Raw genomic sequence first — 24,396 nt, 5'->3', positions numbered from 1 at the left:
CCTTCAAAATTAAAGCCCACAAAAACAAAACAAACAGCGGGGCAAATATCTGGGGGATGACACTTTTTTTTATGAAATCATCAATAGTTTCAACTTCTTTATTCATCATATGCACAACAAATACAAGTGCAGTCGTTGGCAATAAAACAATTACATTTCCGGCTCGCTCCAACACTGCAACATGGCTTTAATTTTTTTTTAAACAAAACGGGTATTTCCTTTCTTTCTCTGCTTTCTGTTGGAAAACTTGACGCAGCTCAGCTCACAGCTCACACACGGAGCTGTCAAGCTTTGATGACGTCAGGTGTGCGACTCGTGTCATAACCACAGTTGTGTTTGTCCATGAAGTTATGCTGAAAGAGAGAAGCTGTTTTGTGTATTTATTTGTTATATCCATGTGAAGTGTGCGTCGCATTTAAAGGGCTTTTAATGACAAACAGAGCCAAAGAGAGAGAGAGCGGTATTTATCTCGAAGCGTTTGGAAATAGCAGGGTTATCTGGATAGCCTCATGTCCAGATTGTTGATTCCTTTTAAGTAACATCATGTGTTAATTTAATCTGTGCTGCTTTTATGATTATGAATACGTGTTATCTACTGTTTGTATATGGCATTTATGCTAAGGAGCAAAGCTGATTTAAAACTGAGACGAATGTGAAGGCTAGTAATCAGTTCTCTACATTAAGTACTCCCCAGCCCAGAGGTAACATGGGCTCCACCTGGTTATTAAAAGCCAGAATGTGCGTAAAGCCTTTCTCCAGTATGTGTAAGCCATCACAGCAGCCTCTGTCAGCTCGCTTCATGTGCACCAGAGACTCTTACCCCAACCAAAGGGAGAGAAGGACCAGTGGACAGGGGGGAGGAGGAAAGAACAGTTTCATCAGACACAGGGAAGAGGAACGGTGGGAGGATTCCTTTAAAGGAAGAGGAACGAGCTCCACCATGAAGCAGAGGCCTACCTTCCCCAAATCTGTGTTTGCGGCTGGGACGGCCAAAAGGACCGCGGAGATGCTGAAGAGGAAATCCTCGCTGGTCTGTGAGGACGAGGAGCCTGAAGTGAGGACGAGCAGAGGAACGGGTAGGAAGAACCATAGATATATTTACAACAGTTCTATATAGTTCTATATATATATCTATGGGAAGAACCATCTGCTTTGGTGAAACACATAATGTCACTCTCACAAAAGCTTTGTTTTTTCTCTTTTTTTGGTGCAAAAATATTTCCAGTTCAGAAAATAAATTGTTTGCATGAATGAACAAGGCAGGAAAAACAACTACACCAATAATTCCATATGTCTGCAAATTCTAAATGAATTCTATATACACGGACATGATGTGTGGTGTTCAACAGGGAGGATGCAGCCCCCGGACCGGCCGCTCTCTGCCGCTGAGTGGACCCAGCTGAGGGAGTCTCTGGGGAATTCACCACGCTTTGACATTCAGATGATGTCTGCTCTTTTCAACTCCGGGGCACAGCTGGATATCGCCAAGTGAGAGGAAGAGGAGTGTGTCTGTCTGTCTGTCTGTGTGTGTGTGTGTGTGTGTGTGTGTGTGTCTGGAGATTTTGTGAATTTCCATTTCGATGTGGTCCAATAATTGTCCTCACAGTAAATAAGAACTTTTACATGAGCTCGCCTATGTGAGCGTGTTGTTTTTGGTCCGAGTTGAAGGTGGTTATAATGGATTGTGAAGGTCCATGAGTTAAAGCTGGGGTGGAGGATTTGGGAAGAAAATGGCAGTTGGGCTAGAGATTCGAATCCAAATACCTCAACCGCTCCACTTCTTCTCTTTGGTCCCTCCCCTATGGTCCCTCCCTGACACGCTCTACTCCAACAAAGTCATGCCAAAGTGAATGGACAGTCCCAATAGTCAATAAGAACAGAGAATCGGAGCCTCGCTCTGATTGGTCAAAATGTACAGCTCATGTTAATTTTGACCAATCAGAAATCACAAACCCCAGCTTTAAGTGTATGATAATGCTCCTTTTCTGCTACAGGTCCCTGCTGACTTTCGTAGCCATGGAAACAGGGACGCTGTCTTATGAGCTGTTGCTACGTTACCTGACGCTGTGTGTGAGCGGCGGCCATGATGCCGAGGTGTTTGATGTGTATGACATAATGCGTGGGAGCTTCCCCTCTCTGGAGACTGGAGCCTCCAGCCTCTTCATCAAGGCCTTCAGCCGCACACACAGGTGGAGGGAGGGGCTGGACATACTGCAGGAGGTCAAGAAGGTGGGCAGTGTTTCCATTGTTACTTCATAACTATAGATGGGATTATGGGACCCATCCGATCCAATATTGTAATCAGTTTCGGTACCGATGCGGCGGCCATAATTAACTTATCGGATATTCGGACTGACCTCACCGATCCACCTATCAACTCATAATCCAAAATCTGATTCTGTTAATCCATTTCTCTACAGAGTCCATGCACTTTTGTTTTAAATATTCACTTTGGAATTCTTATCAAATAATTTAATAGATATTGACATTTAAAAAAAAAAATAACTTGGGTATGGAAACAGTTAAAATACATGGCTTTGGAATGATTTGGAATTTAACTTTGATGCAATTTTGTATACCTTTTTAAACCTTTTTTAATAAGAAGTGCTGTGTGGTTTTTGAAGCCTTTTACATAATACCAACAAGAACCACAGTATTGGTATCCGCAGATATTTCAGATCAAGGTATCGGACATGGATCGGAATCGAAAATCTAGAGTGGATCGGCGCAGTGCTAAACTCACATTGAAGCCTAGGACATTCCATATGCATCATCACCTGCTTCTCTCGTCATCCTAACAGGTCTTTACCCCGTCACCACGTAACTACGGCGACGTCATCTCCGCGGCCATGTTGAACGGCGACACCCCCACTGCTTGGGCTCTCTACGATGAGTTAATGGGGAAGGGACTGAGCCCGCACATGGAGACCTGGGACTCTCTCTTTAAGGGGGTGAAGAGGACCACTAAGGGGGCTGAAGAAGCAGAGGCCTTGTCCCAGTCTGAACACCACCAGAGACTTCTGGGAATCCTGCTTCACATGAGGAACAACCAGATCTACCCCGAGCAGACCTTTGCCGGCAGCATCAAGACCTGCTTTGAGAGGTACAAGAGAGTGAAGATAGACATACTGGAAGTGGATTATTTGATTTCCATAATTCAGGAGCATGAGTTCTCTAACCTGTGGTAAAGTCTTTTAATGTGATTTTATACTAGTTAAAAAATACACAGCGACATTCATACGCATCTATTTTTTCGCCCATCTCAACAACCCCATGACTCCTGTCTCTCATTGTTTCTCTTATTCTCTGTTTTCAGCCTCACAGGCCACAAATGGACAGGAAGTTGGACAGGAGCCACCCCAAAGTAATGGCACTACTTAACTTCCTCCCTCAGTGTGAATCTCCATTTTATACATTATCCTTCATGCATGAGGAAAAACTGTGTGTGTTGTTGTGCATTTGTCATTTGTGTCTGTGTGTGTGTGTGTGTGTGTGTGTGTGTGTGTGTGTGTGTGTGTGTGTGTGTGTGTGTGTGTGTGTGTGTGTGTGTGTGTGTGTGTAGAGGAGTGTGTAGGTGTTGTGGCTCTGAGTTAGAGTCCATCCAGTTGACTGCTGAGGAGTACCAGCAGCTGAAGGACAGGGTGATGGCTGACATCATTCAGGGAAGAGATGTTTTTAACAAGACGACACCGGAGGTACGCACACACACAAATACACACACATGGACACGCGTGCATACTGAGCAGGGTTTCCATGAGTCCGTAAGAACCCTTGAGATTCAGTCGTAAAAAGGAATGAAATACCTATCTACTACGACTTAATGGCAAGGTGTGCAAGATTATTTTTAATGCATTTTTTGTGTAAATAGTTTTTGAATTAGATATTGGTAATAAAAAAATTCAATATATTTGATGATACTAAGTCGTCGTAATGAATAGTAATAAACCTGATTCCAATTGATTTCCGCTTGCAATTTGTCCGTTGAGTATTATTCCTAACTTTAGATTAGCGCAGGAAATGGTGGACAATATATTATGCTAATCATGGTTGGAGTCAAAGGTTTGTATAAATTCACAAACGTTCTTTTTGGAAATAATTTTGGAAGATTATTTTGCGCATATTATTAGTGCAGAGAGACACAGATGACATGGGGCATAGAGGGGTCGAACCGGGTCTGCTGCTAGGAGGACTGAGCCTCATCGGTGGTGTAGTCTAACCACTGCACCACGACTGCCCCCCTTATTGGTTCTTATATACCAATTCACTGTTTTTCTACATAATGTGTAAAAGATGGTCTCTCTAAATCAAACATTGATATCTATGCTGAGTCTTATGTCATCAGCCCGGTACATGGTAGGTGCTTCTCACTAACTCCTGCTAGGTGGCGTCATAGGTACACATGTAGCACGGGGCTGCTGGGTGTTCTGTACAGTGACAGCAAGGAAGTCTTCTTCATATATTGGCACTGGCATGACTATAGTCTATAGTAGTCCAATAAGAAATAGAGGATGACACCGCCCTGTTGTCTAATTTCTGGCCTTTGTAATGTAATTCATTTGATAGGGATAAGGCTACTATCTGGTTAGTAATGGTTTTCATGAAATATGAAATGGAAATGACAGATCTTGCATGTTTTGATTTAGCAGGGACTGTTCCTGTGTTAGAGAGAGAAGGTTTTAGGTGAAGGCTGAATGTATCAATGAGAGTATCAGTCATAAGTGCTGCCAGAGCAACAGCACTCACTGCACCTGTGTGATAGACAGTTTCAGCCCACACACACACACACACACACACACACACACACACACACACACACACACACACACACACACACACACACACACACACACACACACACACACACACACACACACACACACACACACACACACACACAAACTTAGAATATTGGTGCTTGCAAACAGGGTATCATGCACATGCAAAGTAAAACACAAAATGAGGACTGTATGTTTTAAGTTGTATATCCCTTTTTATATAAGCAATAAATAGCAGCCACTACTTGATCCTGCACATGTACAATGTGTGAACTGTCTGTGTGCAGAGACAAGCCTTTCATTGGATAGGAATGTGCTGGCTGCATGTTTTTTTATCACGTCAATGACAATAAAGCTTTGAAAAAAGGTGATTCAACTGAAAATTGTTTCCAAAAAGAAAACCTGGCAACATCAGCAAGTAGCTCATAATATGTCATGTTGAATTTATGAATAGAGAAAGAGTTTGCATGTGTTTTACGGCAATCGGGTGGGGGGGGGGGGGGGGTGAGTCTGTCAGTGCAGCAGTTAGTCAAATTGAGGGGAATTTCCAGCATGTGGCGCAGCATGTGAATCTGGACCACAACTAGACCACCCGCAGAGGGGAAACTGACAGACAGACAAGATGTGTAACTCCACTTTCTTATTTAAGGTCATTTATTTAAAGGGCCAACAGAGTGCTTCAGACAACAGGCAAGCAACAGATGCAGGCAGAGACAGATGGAGGGAGGGAGGGAGGGAGAGATGGAGGGAGAGATGGAGGGCATCAACGCAAAGGGGAAGACGAGCTGCGTCTGTCTGTACATGGTGATTTACTAGGTTGTCTCACTTGACAGGAAAGCATGATGCATTTGATTTAAGCCACAGACAGATACAGTGTATAGATAGATGTTGACACACATAACAAAGTCATGCATATTGACACTACACAGAGAGGGACCATAAAAATAGAAATCCCTGTCGCATTGTACCTTCTTTTTGTGTCCACACTGAAATAACCTACCAGCATACAGTATGTCTTAATGCGAGCATGAGCTTCATGAGATGGGCCTCGGATACTGAAACAACAGCAGAAGTTTGGTCTATTGTTTCCTCCTCATTTTAACATGTTAAAACATATCTACAACGCTGATCTTCCCAGAAGAAGATCTTCTTCTTTTTTTTATTTCAACCCATTCCGGTTCATTACAATGCAAATGTTGCACTTCAATACCAAAAATGACAATCCCGGGAACTTTTAAAATGATAAAAGAAATGCTTACATGCAAGGCCAGCCTCCAATATTGTTATCTGGTATGGACTATAGGCACTATAGGCACTGGTGCTACTATAGGCAATCGTTTACCCTGATTCTTCAGTTTTGTTTCGCTGGTCCATCGATTTAAAGTTTGTATGAAACCTTGTCCCATAAATCTAATTCTAGATTAAGGAAGAATAAAGTTATGTCTGTATTTTTTTTTTGCATTTGGATTTTGTATATAGGTTGTGTTGCTTTAGGGCACAAGTAGCCCTGTAAGTGTGCGTGTGTGTGTGCGGCGCACGTGTTCTCTGTGTGTGTGTGTGTGTGTGTGTGTGTGTGTGTGTGTGTGTGTGTGTGTGTGTGTGTGTGTGTGTGTGTGTGTGTGTGTGTGTGTGTGTGTGTGTGTGTGTGTGTGTGTGTGTGTGTGTGTGTGTGTGTGTGTGTGTGTGTGTGTGTGTGTGTGTGTGTGTGTGTGTTTTAAGCAGTCATATTATCCACAGCAGCACAATGAGCTGGTTTCACATATCAGCTCTGGAAAGTCCCTGGATAATTATACTGGACTTTCTCTCCGTCTGTCTCTTCCTCCGGCTCATGCTCTCATTCTCTCTTTGTTGTTATTTGCCAGTTTTATCTATTTTAATTAAATTAAATTAAATAATATTTTCCATCTGAACCGATCTCCCAACTCATCTCCACACTCCCACTTGTCTTTTCTATCCTCAAGATAGACACTGGAGCATCAGCAGGGCTTGGCTGTTGTTTTATCTGGAGCACATTTCCATCAGAGGGGGAACATTACAGCCTTTTATTGAATACATTTTTTATTGCCACATTTTGATTGCGTGTTAATGATAGTGCGCTTGAAGCCAAGTTTCAAGTCCAGGGGATTTTCACAGCGAGCTATTACCATACTGCTGCTATGTAAAAGCGAAAGCGCTAACAATGTTCACGTGCTGAAGGTGTATTCTGAGCCCCAGCTCTGCTCTCCTGTTAGGGTTACAAAGCTGTAACACTGTACTGCACACATTGACTATCATGGTCGTATTCAACCAATGACACAAAGCAATCCTTCAAATTGTAATTTGACTATTGGCTGAATTTTGAAGTTAGGCCAAAATGTAGTTTGAGACATTGACTATCATTAACCTTCTTTTTACATACAAACTGTATATTAGCCCTTTTTAAGAGGCAGCAACTAGGACTATGGGGCTGTGGAAATAAAGTGTGACCAAATGTAATGCATACACAGTACAATGCAGCTAAGAGGAGCCCAATTAACCTGTTGTCATAATAGTCCGCGTCTAATCTAAAATAAGATTTCTCAAACAAGGACACAATGAACATTATTTCTTAGCTCCTTGGCGTGTCCTTTTCATAAGCAATTAAACTATAATAAAACACAGAGTACTCTATTATCAGTCAAGCTGCCAGCTGGCACTCTGCCATCTGAGTAAGAAGAAGGAAAGGCCAGGTAGATTTGTATCATTATTACTGGCAGGCGGCCTGTGATCAGTGAGTGAGTAAAAAAAACAACCAACCATCAGGCCAGTCAACTCACAGGTGGAGCTCAGATACGCTCTGCGACCACAATGAGGAACAGGCCCCTAGATTGTGTTATGAGAGAGTTCTGCAGAGCTTTTTCTGTACATTTTCAGGACTGTACATGTTTAGTCAGAAGTGCAGTCAATTAGGAAGTCAAGTTATCTGTTTTTAGGTCAGCTTTACTGGATAATAAGCCAGTCAGACTTTTGATATTCTAATAACTCTTACAGAGATAAAAGAGATAGATGTGAAGGCAGCAAAAAGAGCCCATTCTTTTCTTTTGGCTTCACCCAAATAAAGCACTGCAGTATTTCTTGTCTACGTTCTGCAGTTTATGTGATCATTTTTAACCATGCTAGCAGCATAGCTCTAGAATGGAAATGTCCGAGTGTAGGTCCACCACTTTGGTACAGAGAAATTAGAAACATTGGTAATGGATCACAATGAAATTCATGGTACCAAGACGTTGAATACGACTGACTTTGTTGGTCCCCGACTTGTCTTCTAGCACCACAATGGAGGCATATACTTTGAATGGATGCGTCTTTTAAGTCATTTGGTACAATACCTAACATCTAGGTATAACTTTCTTCATCAGTTCCTTTATGTCTACTCCTCCACTGAGCTATTGTTCTTAACGTATCACCACATCTGTGTCTATGTCTGTGTTTGCTTAGGAGCTGCAGAGGTTCAAGGAGTTTGTGAAGTCAAAGCCAGCTTTTGACGTGGTCGTAGACGGTCTGAATGTGGCAAATATCAACAAGGACAAAGTCAAGCAGTCGGAGACGGTAAGGAAACACACACACACACGCACACGCACACACACACACACACACACACACCAAAAGACTGTAACTGTCTAGATTGTAATGGTTTCATCCTACATACATGTCTGTCCGACTCAGGGGCTTTTTTGCCACTTGCACTATCACTAACCTTGAAGTGTGTGTGTGTGTGTGTGTGAGAAGATGTGTGTGTAGGAGCCTCCTAGGAGGTGCCTTGAAACTGGCCAATACCTAATCTTAATAACACCTTGCCCACGTGTGTGTGTGTGTGTGTGTGTGTGTGTGTGTGTGTGTGTCTCTGCATTAGAATATTTCCATCTATCTCAGATGTTATGGGGTTGCATGAAAAAGGAAAGTACAAACAGACAAACGTATTTCCCTCTGTAGTCATCCAGTTCATGGGGTAGCTAAATATATTAAGCAAAGGTCATGGAAAATGTTATCAGGACCAACTGACAGCAACTAATATTCAAATGTATGTATGAGTTGTCAGCAAAGTGGTGCTTTGAGCTAAATGCTGATGTCAGCATGCAAAACATTGTATACACAGTATAGCAGCCAAATTCACTTGTATGTCTACTAATATATCTTTGTAACATAAGATGATATGTTATACCATAATACACACACGCACACACACACACACACACACACACACACACACACACACACACACACACACACACACACACACACACACATACATTCAAACATTCAGCGTTCAATTTGAAGATGTGAAAACGTGTCTAATGTTAACATAAATAGACGTATAAAGGTGTGTATGTGTGTGTGTGTGTTTCAGTTGCTGGCGGTGGTGTCAGAGCTGCACGGCCAGGGCCTGAGTGTTCTGGTGCTGGGGAGGAAACACATGCTGCGGCCCTCCAGGTCCTGGGAGAAACACAACATGGACGTCATCCGGCAGAAAGCTCACTGCTTCTTCACTGAAAACATGTGAGCACACGATAATAAAGAAAAACTGTATGGAATTAGGTCCATAGAATATGTTTAGCTATTCTCAAATTGTCCCATAAATCTAATTCTAAAGTTTAGAACTAATAGAGTTAACCAGAACAGGTGGTATTCATTTTAAGACTAAACTCTGTTTATTCAATCACAGCCTTTGTAGCCTTAAAATAATTGATCTGTAACCAGTCTGTGTATTTTGCCAGTTCTGAGGACGACCCCTTCTTGCTGTATGCCGCTTTGCATTCTGGGAACCACTGTCGGTTTGTGAGCAGGGACCTGATGAGGGACCATAGGGCCTGCCTGCCAGACGGGGCGACCAGGCGGCTCTTCTTCAAATGGCAGAGAGGCCACCAGCTGGTTCTGGATGGATATGTGGCAGCGGGCAAGAAAGTCCGATTTCAGGTGAGGAAGACAAGGAGGAGGAAGAGAGAAGGGTATGATGAGGGAAGACGAATACCAATTAACTGTGTGTGTGTGTGTGTGTGTGTGTGTGTTTAGAGTATCCCCAGCTATGACACCATCATCCAAAATTCAGCGGATTCGTGGCACCTTCCCTACGACGACACAGAGGACAGGAGCACATATGAAGTGCCACAACGATGGCTCTGCCTCACAAAAGAGCACTGAAAACACACACATACACACACTCATGACTCGGATGATTATTAGTATAGCTGTGGACTTGTAAATAAAACATTTACCACAAAAAACGAACTGTCCTGGACTCATTTATTTAACTTTGGGGAAATAAAACATTATTTGTATTAGGAGCCATAATAATCATAAGCATCTGTAATATGTGTTGTATTGGTTGTATTCAGTGGTTGTGTGAACTACAAAGCTGAACGGGATGTGGAAGCCTTCGGTCATACAGATCACATCCGGAGCAGACGAGTGCCATGTTTTGCTCCTGTAGCTTCTGAGTTTAGTTGTTTAGTTTCATCTCCAGTCTGCACCTAGTTTACCTCAGTGTTTTTGTCCTGCCGTCATGTCTCGCGGGTCTAGTGCGGGCTTTGACCGCCACATCACCATCTTCTCTCCGGAGGGAAGACTCTACCAAGTCGGTGAGTGTTGAAAGAAAAAGAACCTGCCCTGTCATCACTGCATGCTAACGAGCTAACAGCAGCTAGCCGCTTTTATCCTGCTCAGTCATTCATTGTCCATTGTTTAGAGTGTTAAACATAATATATTTCAGTACATGGTGGTAGGGTCACGATAACTGTAATTATTTACATTCAACCCTTAGCCAACATAAAGAACTAACTCACGAATAAGTTAACGTTTTTTTGTTTTGTTACAGCTTTGCTAGCTACATTAGCTAGGTGCTAATTTAGCTGCGCAGTGCTACAATGAGTTATGTTTGATACATATTTTTGATTTAATTCGTTATCTAGTAGTCAGTTGAGCAGAACAATACATATTTTTGTTTGTACTTTTTAGGATTCATTTTAACTGGGCTTTGTGTGTTAAACTTAAATATCCCAAATCTTTTCAAAATAATACGTTACCTGTGAAACGTGAGAACCCATACTTCAATTGTTTAAAAGGCATACGTTGAGTAATACTTAAACGGAGTTGTGCGTACTTTGGACAATACCAATTAGCTGGATACCATGTTTGAACTCTGTTGAAAAGAAAAGTTAACTCACAAAAAAAAGGTGCACACCAACTGGCTAATGGGTGTATTTATGTTCTATGTGTCTGCAGAGTATGCCTTCAAAGCCATCAACCAGGGAGGACTGACCTCCGTGGCGGTCAGAGGGAAGGACTGTGTTGTGGTCGTCACACAAAGGAAAATCCCAGTCAGTGTTGCAAGTTATAATCACAAATATGTCTGTGTTGCCTTGTTTTCATAAAGCCATTGCGGTTGTTGCATTACTGGCCTATCTGTTTGACGTTTCTGTCTCGTGCTTTCCTCAGGACAAGCTGTTGGATGCCTTGACAGTCACACATATGTACAAAATCACGGAGAACATTGGCTGCGTTATGACTGGCATGACTGGTAAGCAGTGTCATGTACTGTTGTGCTGACCATAACTATATCCCCCAAATGTTGAGCCCTTTAATGGTTGAATGTTACAAGTTTCTGTCAACAATAAGTGTTTGTAACAAATTCCCTATGTGTTGCTATATTGTCCTTTTATTATGCAGACACAATGCATCCTTCAATAGTTAGTTTTTATTTCAAAGCTTGAAAAAAATGAAGAGTTACAATCTTAGTCATGTGATAACTCTTATTGCACGTCAACATTACACAATACAAATTGAACGTCCTCACTGGGAAGAAATACATTTTCTTTTTCTAATACTAATATTTCAGATTGTGTGATAATTTGTGTATTAGTCCGTTCTTAAACTGGTGCGTGACTTCACTTTCTGCTCTTTCTGCCTCCAGCCGACTGCAGGTCTCAGGTGCAGAGAGCGCGCTATGAGGCAGCTAACTGGATGTATAAGTACGGCTATGAGATCCCTGTGGACATGTTGTGCAAACGCATGGGAGACATCTCCCAAGTCTACACGCAGAACGCCGAGATGAGGCCGCTGGGCTGCTGTGAGTAGTGTATACTGTTCACACGTCCTGAAGGATTGTTCAAGTTGTACAGGGTTTTAACCAAAACCAAAGTGTTAAAAAAGTTAAATCACTCAATGTCCTACTTTGTTATTAGTAGAGAAAAGGCTCTAGGGTTTTCCTCATAGCTTGACACAGCACAACAAATGTGTAGCTCCAACATAAACAGTACATGTTTCATAGGGCTGTTAAAACTGGTTGTAAAATGTATTTGAAGTACTGTTTATAGCATAAAACGGATGTTAAATATATGACACTGCATTGTTCTCACTGTCCTCCTGTCTTTGATTCCCTTTGCCTTGCACCCTTCCTTCCTCCAGGTATGATAGTGGTTGGGCTGGATGAAGAGTTGGGTCCTCAGCTGTACAAGTGCGATCCAGCCGGATACTACTGTGGCTTTAAGGCCACAGCAGCTGGAGTCAAACAGACCGAGGCCACCAGCTACCTAGAGAAGAAAGTCAAGAAGAAGCTGGATTGGACTTATGAGCAGACTATAGAGGTAGGGGACACACACACCAATTCATAATGCCACAATTGAAATGTCGTCTTAAAACTTCCCTTCAAATTAGGACTGTGTTGCGTCAGTCAAGTTGTATTGTATTACATTGCAGTGTTGCCCCTCACCATGGAATTATTAGAGAGTTTCTGAGGCTGGGAGAATGGGAGAGTTCTTTGAAAGTCAGTTTTACTGTTGTGTAAGAACTTCACTGCATTACTTAGTGGGTTTTCCACATTACTAGAGTGTTGCGTCAATTAAAGGACTCAATATGTTAAGAATGGATTTATTCATACAAAGAGACAGTAAGAATCCTGATATTAATATAAAAAGATTGGATCTTTTATTTCATGTTTCAAAATAAAAGTTTGTTTTCTAGATATGATGTGTTTCTCTGGGTGAAAAAAAGGCAGAGCAGACAAATTTAATATGTCAGACAGATCTATATTAACATCTTGCTAAGGCCCTTGCGTTTTTGTGCGTTTGTTGGTTAGATGAGGACAAAGGTTGAATATATTTATTTTCCAGATGCCACAACATCAGCATGTGTTGCAGGTGTTACCCTATACCCACTTGTAAACATTTAACAATGTATTTGCTGTCAAATATTTACAGTCATGTTGACATGCAATTCCAGGCACACACACACCCACTGATGCTGCATAAGCTTCCAATCACCCAGTAATTCTCCATTAACAGACACAGGCATCTCTTATGTATCTATACATGTTGTTCTGTCCTTCTACGATCTTATTTATTTGGTATGAAGTTTAATTTTTCTCCTCTACTCCCCTTTCCACCATGCTCTTCAACAACTCTGGCTCTCTTCTGAAAACAGACTGCTATCTCATGTATGGCAACCGTTCTGTCCATCGACTTCAAGCCGTCAGAGCTGGAGGTGGGAGTCATCACTACAAAGGACTCCAGATTCAAGTGAGTATTGTCCTCAGACACCAAGAGGAAATATCTTGGAACCAAACTTAATGCATACGTTTTACAAAAGTAAACACTAAGACATTTACAAAAAATATTTGATTAGAAACAATAGCTGTGGCTAAGCAGGTAGAGCTGTGTGTGTGTGTGACTTTGTAAAGCATTTTGGGGAAAAAAGCACTTACTTAAGTGCAGTCCATTTACCAAACATTAAGCTCTCAACAGACACCATTGCTCCTGCTTTCTGTTACAACTTAAAAAAAGTTAAAACATCATGTTTGCATTGTCATGCATCAGTCTAGTTTGTTTTGAATGGATAAAAACATTCAAATTTTGTAGTGAAAATTCCCTTTCATAAAACCAATTTGACCTTGTGTGTGTTTCAGGATTCTGACAGAGACCGAGATCGATGTTCACCTTGTGGCCTTGTCTGAGAGAGAGTGAGGAAACGTTTTTCTGCCGTCGCCATTACTCTGGATAACCCCCCCTTCCCCCCCCTCCTCCTCCCCCTTACTCCACATACAAGTCTCTGCTAAAAGGAGTTAGTATCATTATTTTTCAGACGAGGTGGTACTAACTACACAGTGAGGTTGAGACAAACCATTACCAGATTAGTAATAAGGTCCCTTTAACTAGGTGGGTCGAGTCGTCATGCATTTTCCTTCTAGCCACACTGAGACATCCGCACTGCAGGCTCCTGTCACATGTCACCCAGCCTGGAAAAACCTGGACATTCATATCTGCCTACGACATGTCAGTCTGATACCCCCCCCCACACACACACACACACACATTTATCCCCCCGATTGGAGCTCAGTCCGAATGACTTCAGTTGATGAGTGTGACATGAGCAGATTGGAAAGATGGGGGTGTGTTACAATAAAAGTACGGCACAAAAACCTCTTCAAATACCTCCTACTTGGCATGGACTACATTGTCCTGCAGCTTCTTGAGTCACTGTGTTTCAATCCTCAATACTCAGGGCTGCCACAACGTGTTATCTCTAATTTTATTCCTGCGCTTTAAAAAAAAAAATCCCCCCCCCCCCTCTCTCAACTGTCTTTTAGTTCCAGGACAATGTTTACGCTCCGATGTACTTTGTGATAACCCAGGGAACAGCTGTGGGAATTTTCCCATTACATCATAGTCAGTCCCGCCCCTGTTGGAGTCTGCTCAGGTCAACATCAATGGGAAGTCTCTAATCATTTCATTCTCTGCCTTGTGTTTTGATCCTCCTCCGCTCTCCTATGGTTGCTGTACAATACTGCACTTCTATTAAAAACATTGTTTCTACCAAACACTTCAGTTTACCCTTTTCTTTGCACATGTTGTACTTGTACAGTGTAAGAAGTAACTTATTAACATGGTAACTTATTGACACACTGCAAGGCAAGTGAAATGGATGCTCATTCAGACATTGCTCATCCGTCTGAAAGGGTCCTTTAGCGTATTAAATCCGGTTAACAGTTCCTATGGCTTTTGGTGATAACATTTCATACTCAGTTTTCTCAATTGAAATGCGTGAGACAATTTGGCTTAAAGGTGGAGTCGGCTATTCTGGATAAAGTCTAGTAGTTGCATTGCAGGTCTAATTTAAATGTGAAATTGATGTTGGATGTTCCCCAACAGATTGTACAGCTCTTTTAAAAAACTAAAGAGTCAACCATGAACAGTATTTAACATTTTCAGGCAATGAGTGGATACCTGTTTAATAATAAGATAAAATAAATTATGTCTTTATAAGAATTGAGGCCCAAATATAAAAAAGACTTTAAAAGGACAATATTATTATTGTATTGATTGTATTCAATGTCTCCATTGTAACTGACATCTTGCAGTGTTTAAAGACACAGAGCTGCTGGACGTCGGCCGGATGAATCTGCAGCACTTATCTGCAGTACAATCGTAGAATTGCATAAGTGTGTAATTGACCTGACGATTGATATTGGTTCAACTTTAAATTTGGGCAAAACTCCCTTCCTCCCCGTTGCCCCGAACTTGACTCAGGCTTCCTGTTATTCAGCGGAGGTTTGAGAGGCGAGAATGTCGCGAACAGCTGAGTCCTGTGTTCCTGGGAACTTCCTGTCACTGGCCCTCTTTAGCCCGGCCCTGAAACTTCCTGATTTAGATGACTGAGCAATCAGCCTGTCTCTACACACACACACCTCTTATCTGTGTTCGCCAACACACACACACACACACACAAAGGAGGAAATATGTCGCTCAATTGGCCAACAGTTCCTCATTCATTTGAAAGGAGTTGTCTTGTTATCAGCCCTTTCCTGCTCGTCGTGCATCATATGAAAATAGAAGGCGGCCGGTTACAACTGACACTCAGCTGTGAGGCTTTGACAGAGGCCTTTGTACACACTAAACAGCAGCAGAAAGGCATGTGGTTAAGGTCATTTCCTTCATAATTGTAGGCTCATAATATTGTCATGTGTTTAGGATTATATGCTTCGTTATGAATTATTTTTTTTATGGCGTTATAACCAAGATTAAGATGTCTCATACAAACCCATATAACATCTCTTATTTTACTTGCCATGTGTTTCCCCGTGTGTGCTTCCCACCCAAGTATCCACAAACAAATCCACACGGGTTTTTTCCTGTTAAATACGAGTGTTTTTAATTTAACTGGAGTGTGCTGGACTGTTTGCTGTCTTGACATTATACACAACCTGCTCAACTGTACACATTCACAGCTTCCATAAAAAATACATCTTTTTTATACACAGCATTTACAATATCATACAACAGAGCTGTTGCAGGTACGCCTGGGTGCATGCATGGATGGATGGATGGATAGATGGATGTTTCTTATTTTGTGACGAAATGATTTGCAGTGTCCCACAGAATACAAGCAATCCTCTTTATCGTGCAGCAAAACCCCACATCCCATCCATAACGCGCCACGTATTCACATCTCGCTCGCCCTGCAGCCCGGAGAGAAGACTGGTGGGTTTATTGGAAAACGTCAGTCTTGTGTGTTTGATTCCTCCTTTACTGCTGCCCTGTCCATCTGTTTTTTGCCGGCGGTCCCTCTGGCGCCCTACGCTGTCGGCCTCTCGTGACATCATCATAGAGAGACATGCCCAGCCGGTTCCTATTGTCCTTTACCGTCATCGCCACAGTCTCCTGCCTCTGCAACTTCCTCTCTCCATATTTGTGTTTCCTGCTAATTTAGTCCGTTCCACTGAATGTCATCGTAACCCACCTGCAAACGCACACAGAGGACAGGGAAATGGTCAAACACTGGCCAACAATGCAACATTTAAAAAAAAATATGTTACGATGGATTTTTCTCTTTCATTTTCAACACACACACACACACACACACACACACCTCCTCATCAGACTCCTCGTCCTCCTCTTCCTCGCTGTCGTCTGATTCGCTGTCGGGCAGCTCCCTCAGGTCGGGCTTGGTCAGCGAGTGCAGCTCTTTGCGGATGTCGTCGTTGTCGCGGCCGTACGTGAGGTGGTAGGGGGTGTGGCCTCCCGAGGTCAGCAGGTTAGGGTCCGCCCCTTTCTTCAGCAGCAGTTTGACCAGCGACAGATTCTGCTGGTCCACGGCCAGGTGCAGCGCGCCGCGACCGTTTCTCTGTTCCTAGATGGAGACAAGATTCTTATTAGAACCGGCTGGCAAAGTCCTCAAGATGAATATTTTTTTGTGAGTACATTTTTTGTACGGGTCCAGATAATGTGGGTGAGTCTGTATTTTAAGTATATTAAGTGTGATAGATATGGTTTGTGTGTGTATGTGTGGGGAGAGGGGGGGTTTACCTTTGCATTAATGTCAGCTCCTAGATCCACCATGTTCTCCACAAGTGAGAGGAAACCCTGAACCGAGGCCAAGTGGAGGCAGTTCTGACCTGTAAAATAAAACATATTACATAAAACACAAGATGAGGGAGAGCTTAACAGCTGACACCAGACAAGCATAAGTCATTTTATACTTTGTGAGTCTCAAGTTGATTCGAATTTAGAAGTCATAAATAATAAATAGTCAACGGTTAACTGGAGAAGTACGTAAGTATGCATGAGCTTTGTTTTGATTTATGTGCATTTTCCTTCCAGACTAAAAGAAAACTGACTTTTACATACAGCAGTTGTCATTGGATATGCAATAATAAGTTCTGGTATATATATATTTTTTTAAATACCAGCCAACGAGACCACAAGACTAAAGCTGAAGCCCTCCACATTTCTATTTCGAGCCTTAGCATTTTACATCATGTGTCATGTGACGGATGGGTTACTTTTCATCAGTGTGTGTGTGTGATGGCATGAATGGCTGTGGTATTCCCCATTCGCTTGTTTCCTTCCTCCTAACCACTGTGCTCGCTCGGGGATAATGGGCAGCAGAAAATGACTCTCGCCGTCCCCACCACCACCACTCCGCCTTTTAAATACTAGTTACGGACCAGCAGCAGACTGGTGAGCGTCTCGTCTGTTCTAAAAGGCTGGAAATGACCACGCACTCCTGCCGAATATAATACTCTAATGATGCCGAGACATTGGAATTTAGCTTAGCACTGCTGAATTCAGACATTGTTTCTGTTTGGGTTTCCTAACATGTAAACAAGTATGGTTTTAATTTTGAAAACTAAAGTGTCTACGGAGTCAGAACAGCTCATCATAGGTTTCTTTTCTGCCTTGTTGTTATTTTAATAACTGTGTTAAGCAAATAACAGGCTGTCTGACACACTGAGACATCAAGTGTATATATATGTACATGTTTTAGTTATTCCAGAGTATTGTTTTTTTGCTGGCCCTTTGTCAATGTATAATTACTCAGGTCGATTATGTTTAAACAAGGTTTTTATCACATGACTTAATTTGAACATCAAAGGCCGTGAAAAATTTAAAAAAAAATAAGTTTAGTGGAAAAAAAAGAAGTAAAAAGTAATAAAAGCAGCTCATGGTCTCACCGTGATAGTTGCAGGCAGCCATCGCCGTGTGCAGGTGCTCTGTCTGACAGTTCTGTGTGAGCACGCTGAAGCACAGCAGATTGCCGTGGCGACAGGCGATGTGAAGCGGCGAGTCCCCGCTGTGGTCCACCAGCGTGGGGTCACAGCCGGCCGCCAGCAGGCGCTCACACACCTCGGCCTGGTTGGTGATCACTGCTAGGTGGAGAGGAGTCTACAGGGACAAGACAGGGCAGTTAGTGTGTGAATGGAAAATGAATGATTGATACAGTGCAGCTTTTTAGTCGCTGCAGCCTGACGGATATATGGACTACATGGTGTGAGTAAACAGAGAAGCAAAGGGGGGGAGGGAGGGGGGGTATATCTACACATCCTTACCTGTCTCTGGTCATTTTGTGTGTTGAGGAACTCTGTGTTCTTGGACTGGTCGATCATTGTTCTGATGTAATCCTTGGCCTCGTGGATGATAGCCAGGTGGAGGAGCCTATGGAGAGAGAGAGAGAGAGAGGAAGAGGGGGGTTAGGGAACCTGGTACAATGCAAGGACAAGACACGACCAAATGTACCACCACCAGACTAGAAGAAAGATTTTCCAGGGGGAAAAACAGTGACACATAGTCTCTTGACATTGTGTAAGCAAGTGCGTGTATGTCTGACTTTTCATATGTTACCTATAAACAGTGAGTGGTCCTGCCTAAAACAGGACAGATCTATCGGTTTTAGAATGTAGAATCATTACTGGAAAAGGCTGATCAGGTGCAGGGAAAGTCATATTATTATTCAAATACTGCAGGTGATTGTGTACTTTAAATAAAGATTGACTTGATGTAATGGACTTCATTCCCTAAGAACTCTTTCAAAGTAAGTAAATAAATACAAAAAAAAAATCACCCCTCTAGAAGCTGTTCATGACCCCAAGTGCTCCCAGGACCACAGGTTTAGAACCATTGCTCTGTGGTTAAATCACTGGAAACATGCCTTCATGCTTCACTGGTTTGTATGAGACACTTTCTGAGCTCGGATGTGATTTCATTGAGAGCTCATCATTTATTAACGCCGGTCCGATGAGGACAGGACAGTCGTAATGTTCTTTAACATAGTCTCTCCTTTCAAAAGGCTGTCCAACTAACTAACTAACCATTACATTCAGAAACGGGAAAAAAAAAGACATTGATGTCAGCTGTACTTTTTGTGGAGAGTTAAATGAAGCGCTGGTGCATTTATATTGGTCTGACTCTTGCCCACAAACCAAAAAAAAACTTTCAAGCAGATGTCACGATTTATTCCTGGTCATTATTTACCCTAAATTTGCACTACTCTGGAATTTGTTTGGATTCACTAAAAATAAATGGATATCTGTGTTCACAGTTCTATTAATTTGCTTGTTATTTTGACATTGTATATTCATTATCAAATTTCTATAAGCTTTTTGGAAATGGCAGCCAATATCAAACAATAGGCCTTAAATTTGTTTTTGGTCCGAAAGTATTAAAAAAGCTGTGAACCTTTGTAAGCTTTACAAGATAGCCTATTTATTTGAATCCTTCTGATTTTTATTTCTTTATTTAATTGTTTTATTACAACCCTTGACCCCCCAGGCATGTTTGGTGTTCTCCTACTCTATCCAAAACTATGTAAATAAAGTTTGGAAAGAAAGTGACTACCTCCTTGGATTTAGAGAGGCAACACACCGCAGACACGTATTCCAGGAGCATTATTTTTTGTATGCTTTCAAACCCCACACAGTCTCACCTTTGTGTTAATTAAGCTACCCTACTTTTACTACTTTTTTTTCTTTTTCTTTCCTACTTCTCGCTTCACGGGAGCGCGCCTCGGGTCGGTTGGATTCCTTGTTGGCCGCGCGCCTGGGACTTTCCCAGCCTGACCCGCGGCCATAGTAGATTCCCTCCTGATAATAGCCTTTTGTTTACGTCCAATACCGCAGCCTCTGACCGCAGCTAAATTCATTCTCAAACCGGACGCAGCTTCTGTGCATTGTTAGGGACACAGCAGCGTGCTTTTTATACGGCCTGAATGCTTCAGAGTTGAAAAGAAAAAGCCCCAACTCGGGCCTGCGCATTGTAATGACAAGCCCAGAGGAAGACATATTCCCCACAGGAGGAAAAGGCATCAAATTACATCCTCCAGGACCAGAAATGGGCCTAGTAGTCAGTCAGGCGACGCTACAGAGCTAGCTAAAAAAAACACACGAAATTCCTGTTCATGTTGGGACTTACGTGTCTCCGTCCTCTGTTATTTGTGTTTTCCATTCGTGCAGCTCTCCGGTTACAGCGGTAGGCTGTCTGTGTTGTGTCGGCTCGCATTCCAACTGGAGCCGACGGATCTCGGCGGCCACAGCCTGGTACTCCTCTTCCTTCAGCGAGTCCAAGCCGCTGTCTAGCCGCTCTTCAGTCGACTGGGCCGGCTTGCCTTCTTTAGACTCTCGGCTATAGTCCATTTGGTTTAACACACTGGTCCGGTGAAGGTCCATAGTTTGTTGTTCTGGGTTGCGCTGGGTTGTCTGCTGGCGGAGTCGTTCAGCAGTCTGTCTGTATGGTCTGTAAAAGTGCCCTCTGTGTGGCTGTGTGAGTGGGGCGGAGCTAGAACAAACTAGGTGGGGGATTTCCACCGAACTGTCACTTAGAATAACACACAACACACACACACACACACACACACACACACACACACACACACACACACACACACACACACACACACACACACACACACACACACACACACACACACACACACACACACACACACACACACACACACACACACACACACACACACACACACACACACACACACACACACACACACACACACACACACACACACACACACACACACACACACACACACACACACACACACACACACACACACACACACACACACACACACACACACACAGATCGCTGGCTCCAAGAGGGGATTTCTATTGAGACACATATAAATACACTCCTCAAGTCTGTCACCAAGAGAGCTGAAGCATTTTGCAGGCTACATTAGCACACACACATGACACATTGCATGCAGTATTTCAATCCCAACACAAGTGTTTAGACTTTAACCCCCCTAAATATTTATTATTTTCAACATTTGACAGTTAACACACATTTTAATGGACGACAACAAAAAAAGCACAAACATAATTAAAGTATTTTGACTTTTGAAGGTGCACCATGCAGCTTCAATGGGATTTGTTTACATTTGCAAACCCTGCAGTTAGTTCACGTAACATATTTTCTCTAGGCCTACATGTAATTGTAAGTAGGCTCTTGAATTATTATAATTTTTTAACATTTTAATTATCAAATTGTAAGACTGGAATATGTTTGTAAACAAAACTGTGGGCCCTGCTGCTGTAAACAACAACAGTGAAACTGTCACTGTTCATGTTTCCTGTGAGCAAAGTTTGTTTCTTCAGTTATGTATTCTCATAACTGAAAAAACAAACTTTCCTACTTTACAAAATGTCCACTCTGACACATCAAGGTTAAACAGTGCACTTTTCAACATTTCAACAACATAAGCATTCTCTCTACACCTTAAAACATGAAATCAGTGGTCGCTTTGAAAATATGTTCTCAGTGACAATGCAAATGATGGTGTTATTAATCAAAATGCACTACTAAGTGGGCAAAAGTCCAAAAGTGAAAGGGGGAAATCAGTGCTCCAGGAAATCCAATGTTAATTCTATACAAGAAGGGGGAAAGACTAAAGTCCAGGAAATGAGAATCACAGCACACAGGCCTATTTGTTTCATATGTTTCCTGCTGTTGGTTACAAACCTGTTGCATTAATGAGTTTCTGTTTTGACACGGGCGGGGGATGGACATATGGAAAGTCCTAAAGCTGCACCTTGGTCATCCCGCCCTTGCTGAATCACATTAGAAAAGTGAAACATTGCTCATCAGCCCAGGCTCGTGACCCAAGCCCCTCAGTGTTTGTTTGTGTGGGTAGGTTTGGAAAAAAATGTGTCTGCAGCCTGCCACAGGGGTTTCCTCCAAAATTTGAAGTGTGAATGTGATTTCAGTTAGCTTATTGTAACCCCTTCCTGGCGCTGGAAGTATAATATGATTAAATAAGGTTACTATATAAATGTTCTAACCAACAGGATCCTGAGTACTTAGCAGTTGAATGGTGAATTTGGCTAAATCTCCCGTTACCAGTAGACAATATTATTCACAGGCATATGTAACAAATAAATTATTTAGAAATAATAGCGCAGTGCCTCCACTGTGGAATTACTTAACTCACACTCTATGAGCTATAATGGTATTTCCCCAGAAAAATATATAAAAGTAAATGTTCAGGACAATAAAATAGGATGTATAACAAATCGGGATTTATTTACGAATGCTGTTTTCTTGTTCTTTGTTGTATTCTCTAATTAGTTCTCTTTTCAATATGCACAACTTAACTGTTCATGCACAGTCTCAAACTCAAATTAGTACCAATGCACTAATAAAAAAACCTTTAAAGAAAATAATAAATGCAAATAAATGTACAGGCAAGATCCCTTTAAACCTTTTCACATTAAATGTAAAAGTCTAAGAAATAAACTTAAATTGAAGGCATGTAGCCTTTAAACCTGAAATATAGTTATATCCCCTAACAGGAAAGATACCAGGGTTAACAATACATTTAGCACACTTGAATTCAAACACACTTCACATTGAAATATATGAAGTGTTTTGGTTAACCAGCTCAACCTTTTTAAATGTTCTCTAAATATACCAAGCGCTTGGGTTTGAATTAGTTGGGGCCCCTAAGTTGGTGCACTTATGATGAATAATTCCTTTAGTTTGCGGCGACACTCTCTGTGTCGGAAACTACTCACATATCCACCAGCTCGGCCGAAATCAACGAGCTGGGATGACGTCGAAACAATGGCGGTCAAAAAGAAAAGCTGACAGCGTCAGCGCCGCTCCGGCGATGAAACGATGGCAGGCAAGATAAAACAGAAGATCCCTCTCGGCAACGGGTCTTGTGGTGAAACGATGGCAGGCGAGACGAAACAGCTCAGCTTACGGTGAAAGGATAGCAGGCGAGTTAAACACGGATAGTCCTCCGGTGGGCAATGCAGGTCCGGTGGTGGAATTCCTCCTCACGAGGCAGCTAACAGCGTCCATCCAATACGGCACTTAAGTGAAGTCTGTATCTCCCGGTGGAGCACTTTACTTTACTAAGTCAACACTACACATTATACACAAAGTTTATCCGTAACAGATATTCGTGCCCAATACTGGGTATTGCGTCTACAAATAATCAATCTCCTCGTTTAACTAAGTTCTCAGTCCTGTTCGTCCGCTTGCTGAAAGTCTCTCTCCCGAATGCGCACATGTTACCGTTTTCACTTCCTCATTAAACTTGTACTCTCCAATAAGATGAGCTGTGATTCGCTAAGAGTTCTTCATACATGAATCTTATTGGCTTATGGGTACTCAGCTTAAAACACATTGAAAATAATTTACAAGTTACCAAAAAAACAATGGATTAATGAAAATGCAGTTTCCATTCAGTTTACCCACTTATAAAATAAATACTTTATTTATTAAGCAGTAATTACCCATATATTAAATAAATCACCTTGTATTTATTTAACTGTATTTTAGGAGGTCCCTACATTCTCCCCCCACCAAAATCCAGCGTGCCCCCATGCTGGCTACACGTATTAGACCAAGTTAACTAATTACCATGTACCTTAACTGGGACTTTACAATGTAATAACTGGTATAATAGTGAGTGAAAGTAGCGATATCTTAGTCACACATAACTTGCACAGAGCAAAAGAGTTACACCACCATGCATGACTATCGTGTTTAGGAAAATGCATTATTGGTAAGTTAGCTACATGAACACTGTTATGTTGTACAACTACAGACTCTGCAATAGGCTCACCGAGCCTAGAATAAGTTAAACGTTCTGCAGGCTTTCTCTGCCTCTCAGACCTTCTTAACTCTGGTGCTGTATTATCTGTGTCTGATTTGTCTGTAGTACAAGCAGTTTCAACAGTATGTTCCTGTTCTACTTCAATGTTCTCAACAGGAAGATCGTCAGAAGAGGGTAAGTCAAGTACAACGTCAGTCATGTCTGTGGCTGGGTCAGGGGCGTTGGACTCTGTAGGCATTACGTTATCTTCTGAGTGATC

The 24,396-nt window shown here is 42.1% G+C and overlaps 3 protein-coding genes across 3 annotated transcripts; 2 read left to right on the top strand and 1 right to left on the bottom strand.

Moving 5' to 3' along the window:
* Positions 1-331: 331 nt before the first annotated feature.
* Positions 332-9,932, top strand: prorp (protein only RNase P catalytic subunit; the record flags this gene model as incomplete). Its single annotated transcript, XM_080041977.1, has 10 exons — positions 332-1,076; positions 1,350-1,488; positions 1,995-2,229; positions 2,802-3,103; positions 3,317-3,364; positions 3,563-3,695; positions 8,232-8,342; positions 9,142-9,290; positions 9,509-9,707; positions 9,804-9,932. The coding sequence occupies exons 1-10, from the start codon at positions 707-709 to the stop codon at positions 9,930-9,932; spliced, it is 1,815 nt and encodes a 604-aa protein (XP_079898103.1). The 5' UTR covers positions 332-706.
* Positions 9,933-10,190: 258 nt separating this feature from the next.
* On the top strand, positions 10,191-14,592 carry psma6a (proteasome 20S subunit alpha 6a). The gene is made up of 7 exons (XM_080042001.1): positions 10,191-10,369; positions 11,013-11,107; positions 11,226-11,307; positions 11,701-11,856; positions 12,195-12,373; positions 13,209-13,303; positions 13,690-14,592. Exons 1-7 carry the CDS (start codon positions 10,294-10,296, stop codon positions 13,745-13,747), a joined length of 741 nt encoding a protein of 246 aa, XP_079898127.1. The 5' UTR covers positions 10,191-10,293; the 3' UTR covers positions 13,748-14,592.
* Positions 14,593-15,920: 1,328 nt separating this feature from the next.
* Positions 15,921-20,795, bottom strand: nfkbiab (nuclear factor of kappa light polypeptide gene enhancer in B-cells inhibitor, alpha b). Its single transcript, XM_080042789.1, has 6 exons — positions 20,468-20,795; positions 18,610-18,715; positions 18,235-18,445; positions 17,087-17,175; positions 16,650-16,910; positions 15,921-16,520 (listed from the first exon to the last, which is right to left on the bottom strand). The coding sequence occupies exons 1-6, from the start codon at positions 20,719-20,721 to the stop codon at positions 16,482-16,484; spliced, it is 960 nt and encodes a 319-aa protein (XP_079898915.1). The 5' UTR covers positions 20,722-20,795; the 3' UTR covers positions 15,921-16,481.
* Between the last annotated feature and the right edge of the window lie 3,601 nt (positions 20,796-24,396).

This window comes from Ammodytes marinus (genome assembly GCF_949987685.1).
Source record: "Ammodytes marinus genome assembly, chromosome: 15".
In the NCBI taxonomy this organism is placed as follows: Eukaryota; Metazoa; Chordata; class Actinopteri; order Uranoscopiformes; family Ammodytidae; genus Ammodytes; species Ammodytes marinus.
Note: the sequence above shows the minus strand (reverse complement) of the source record. Positions and strands in the feature narration are given on the sequence as shown.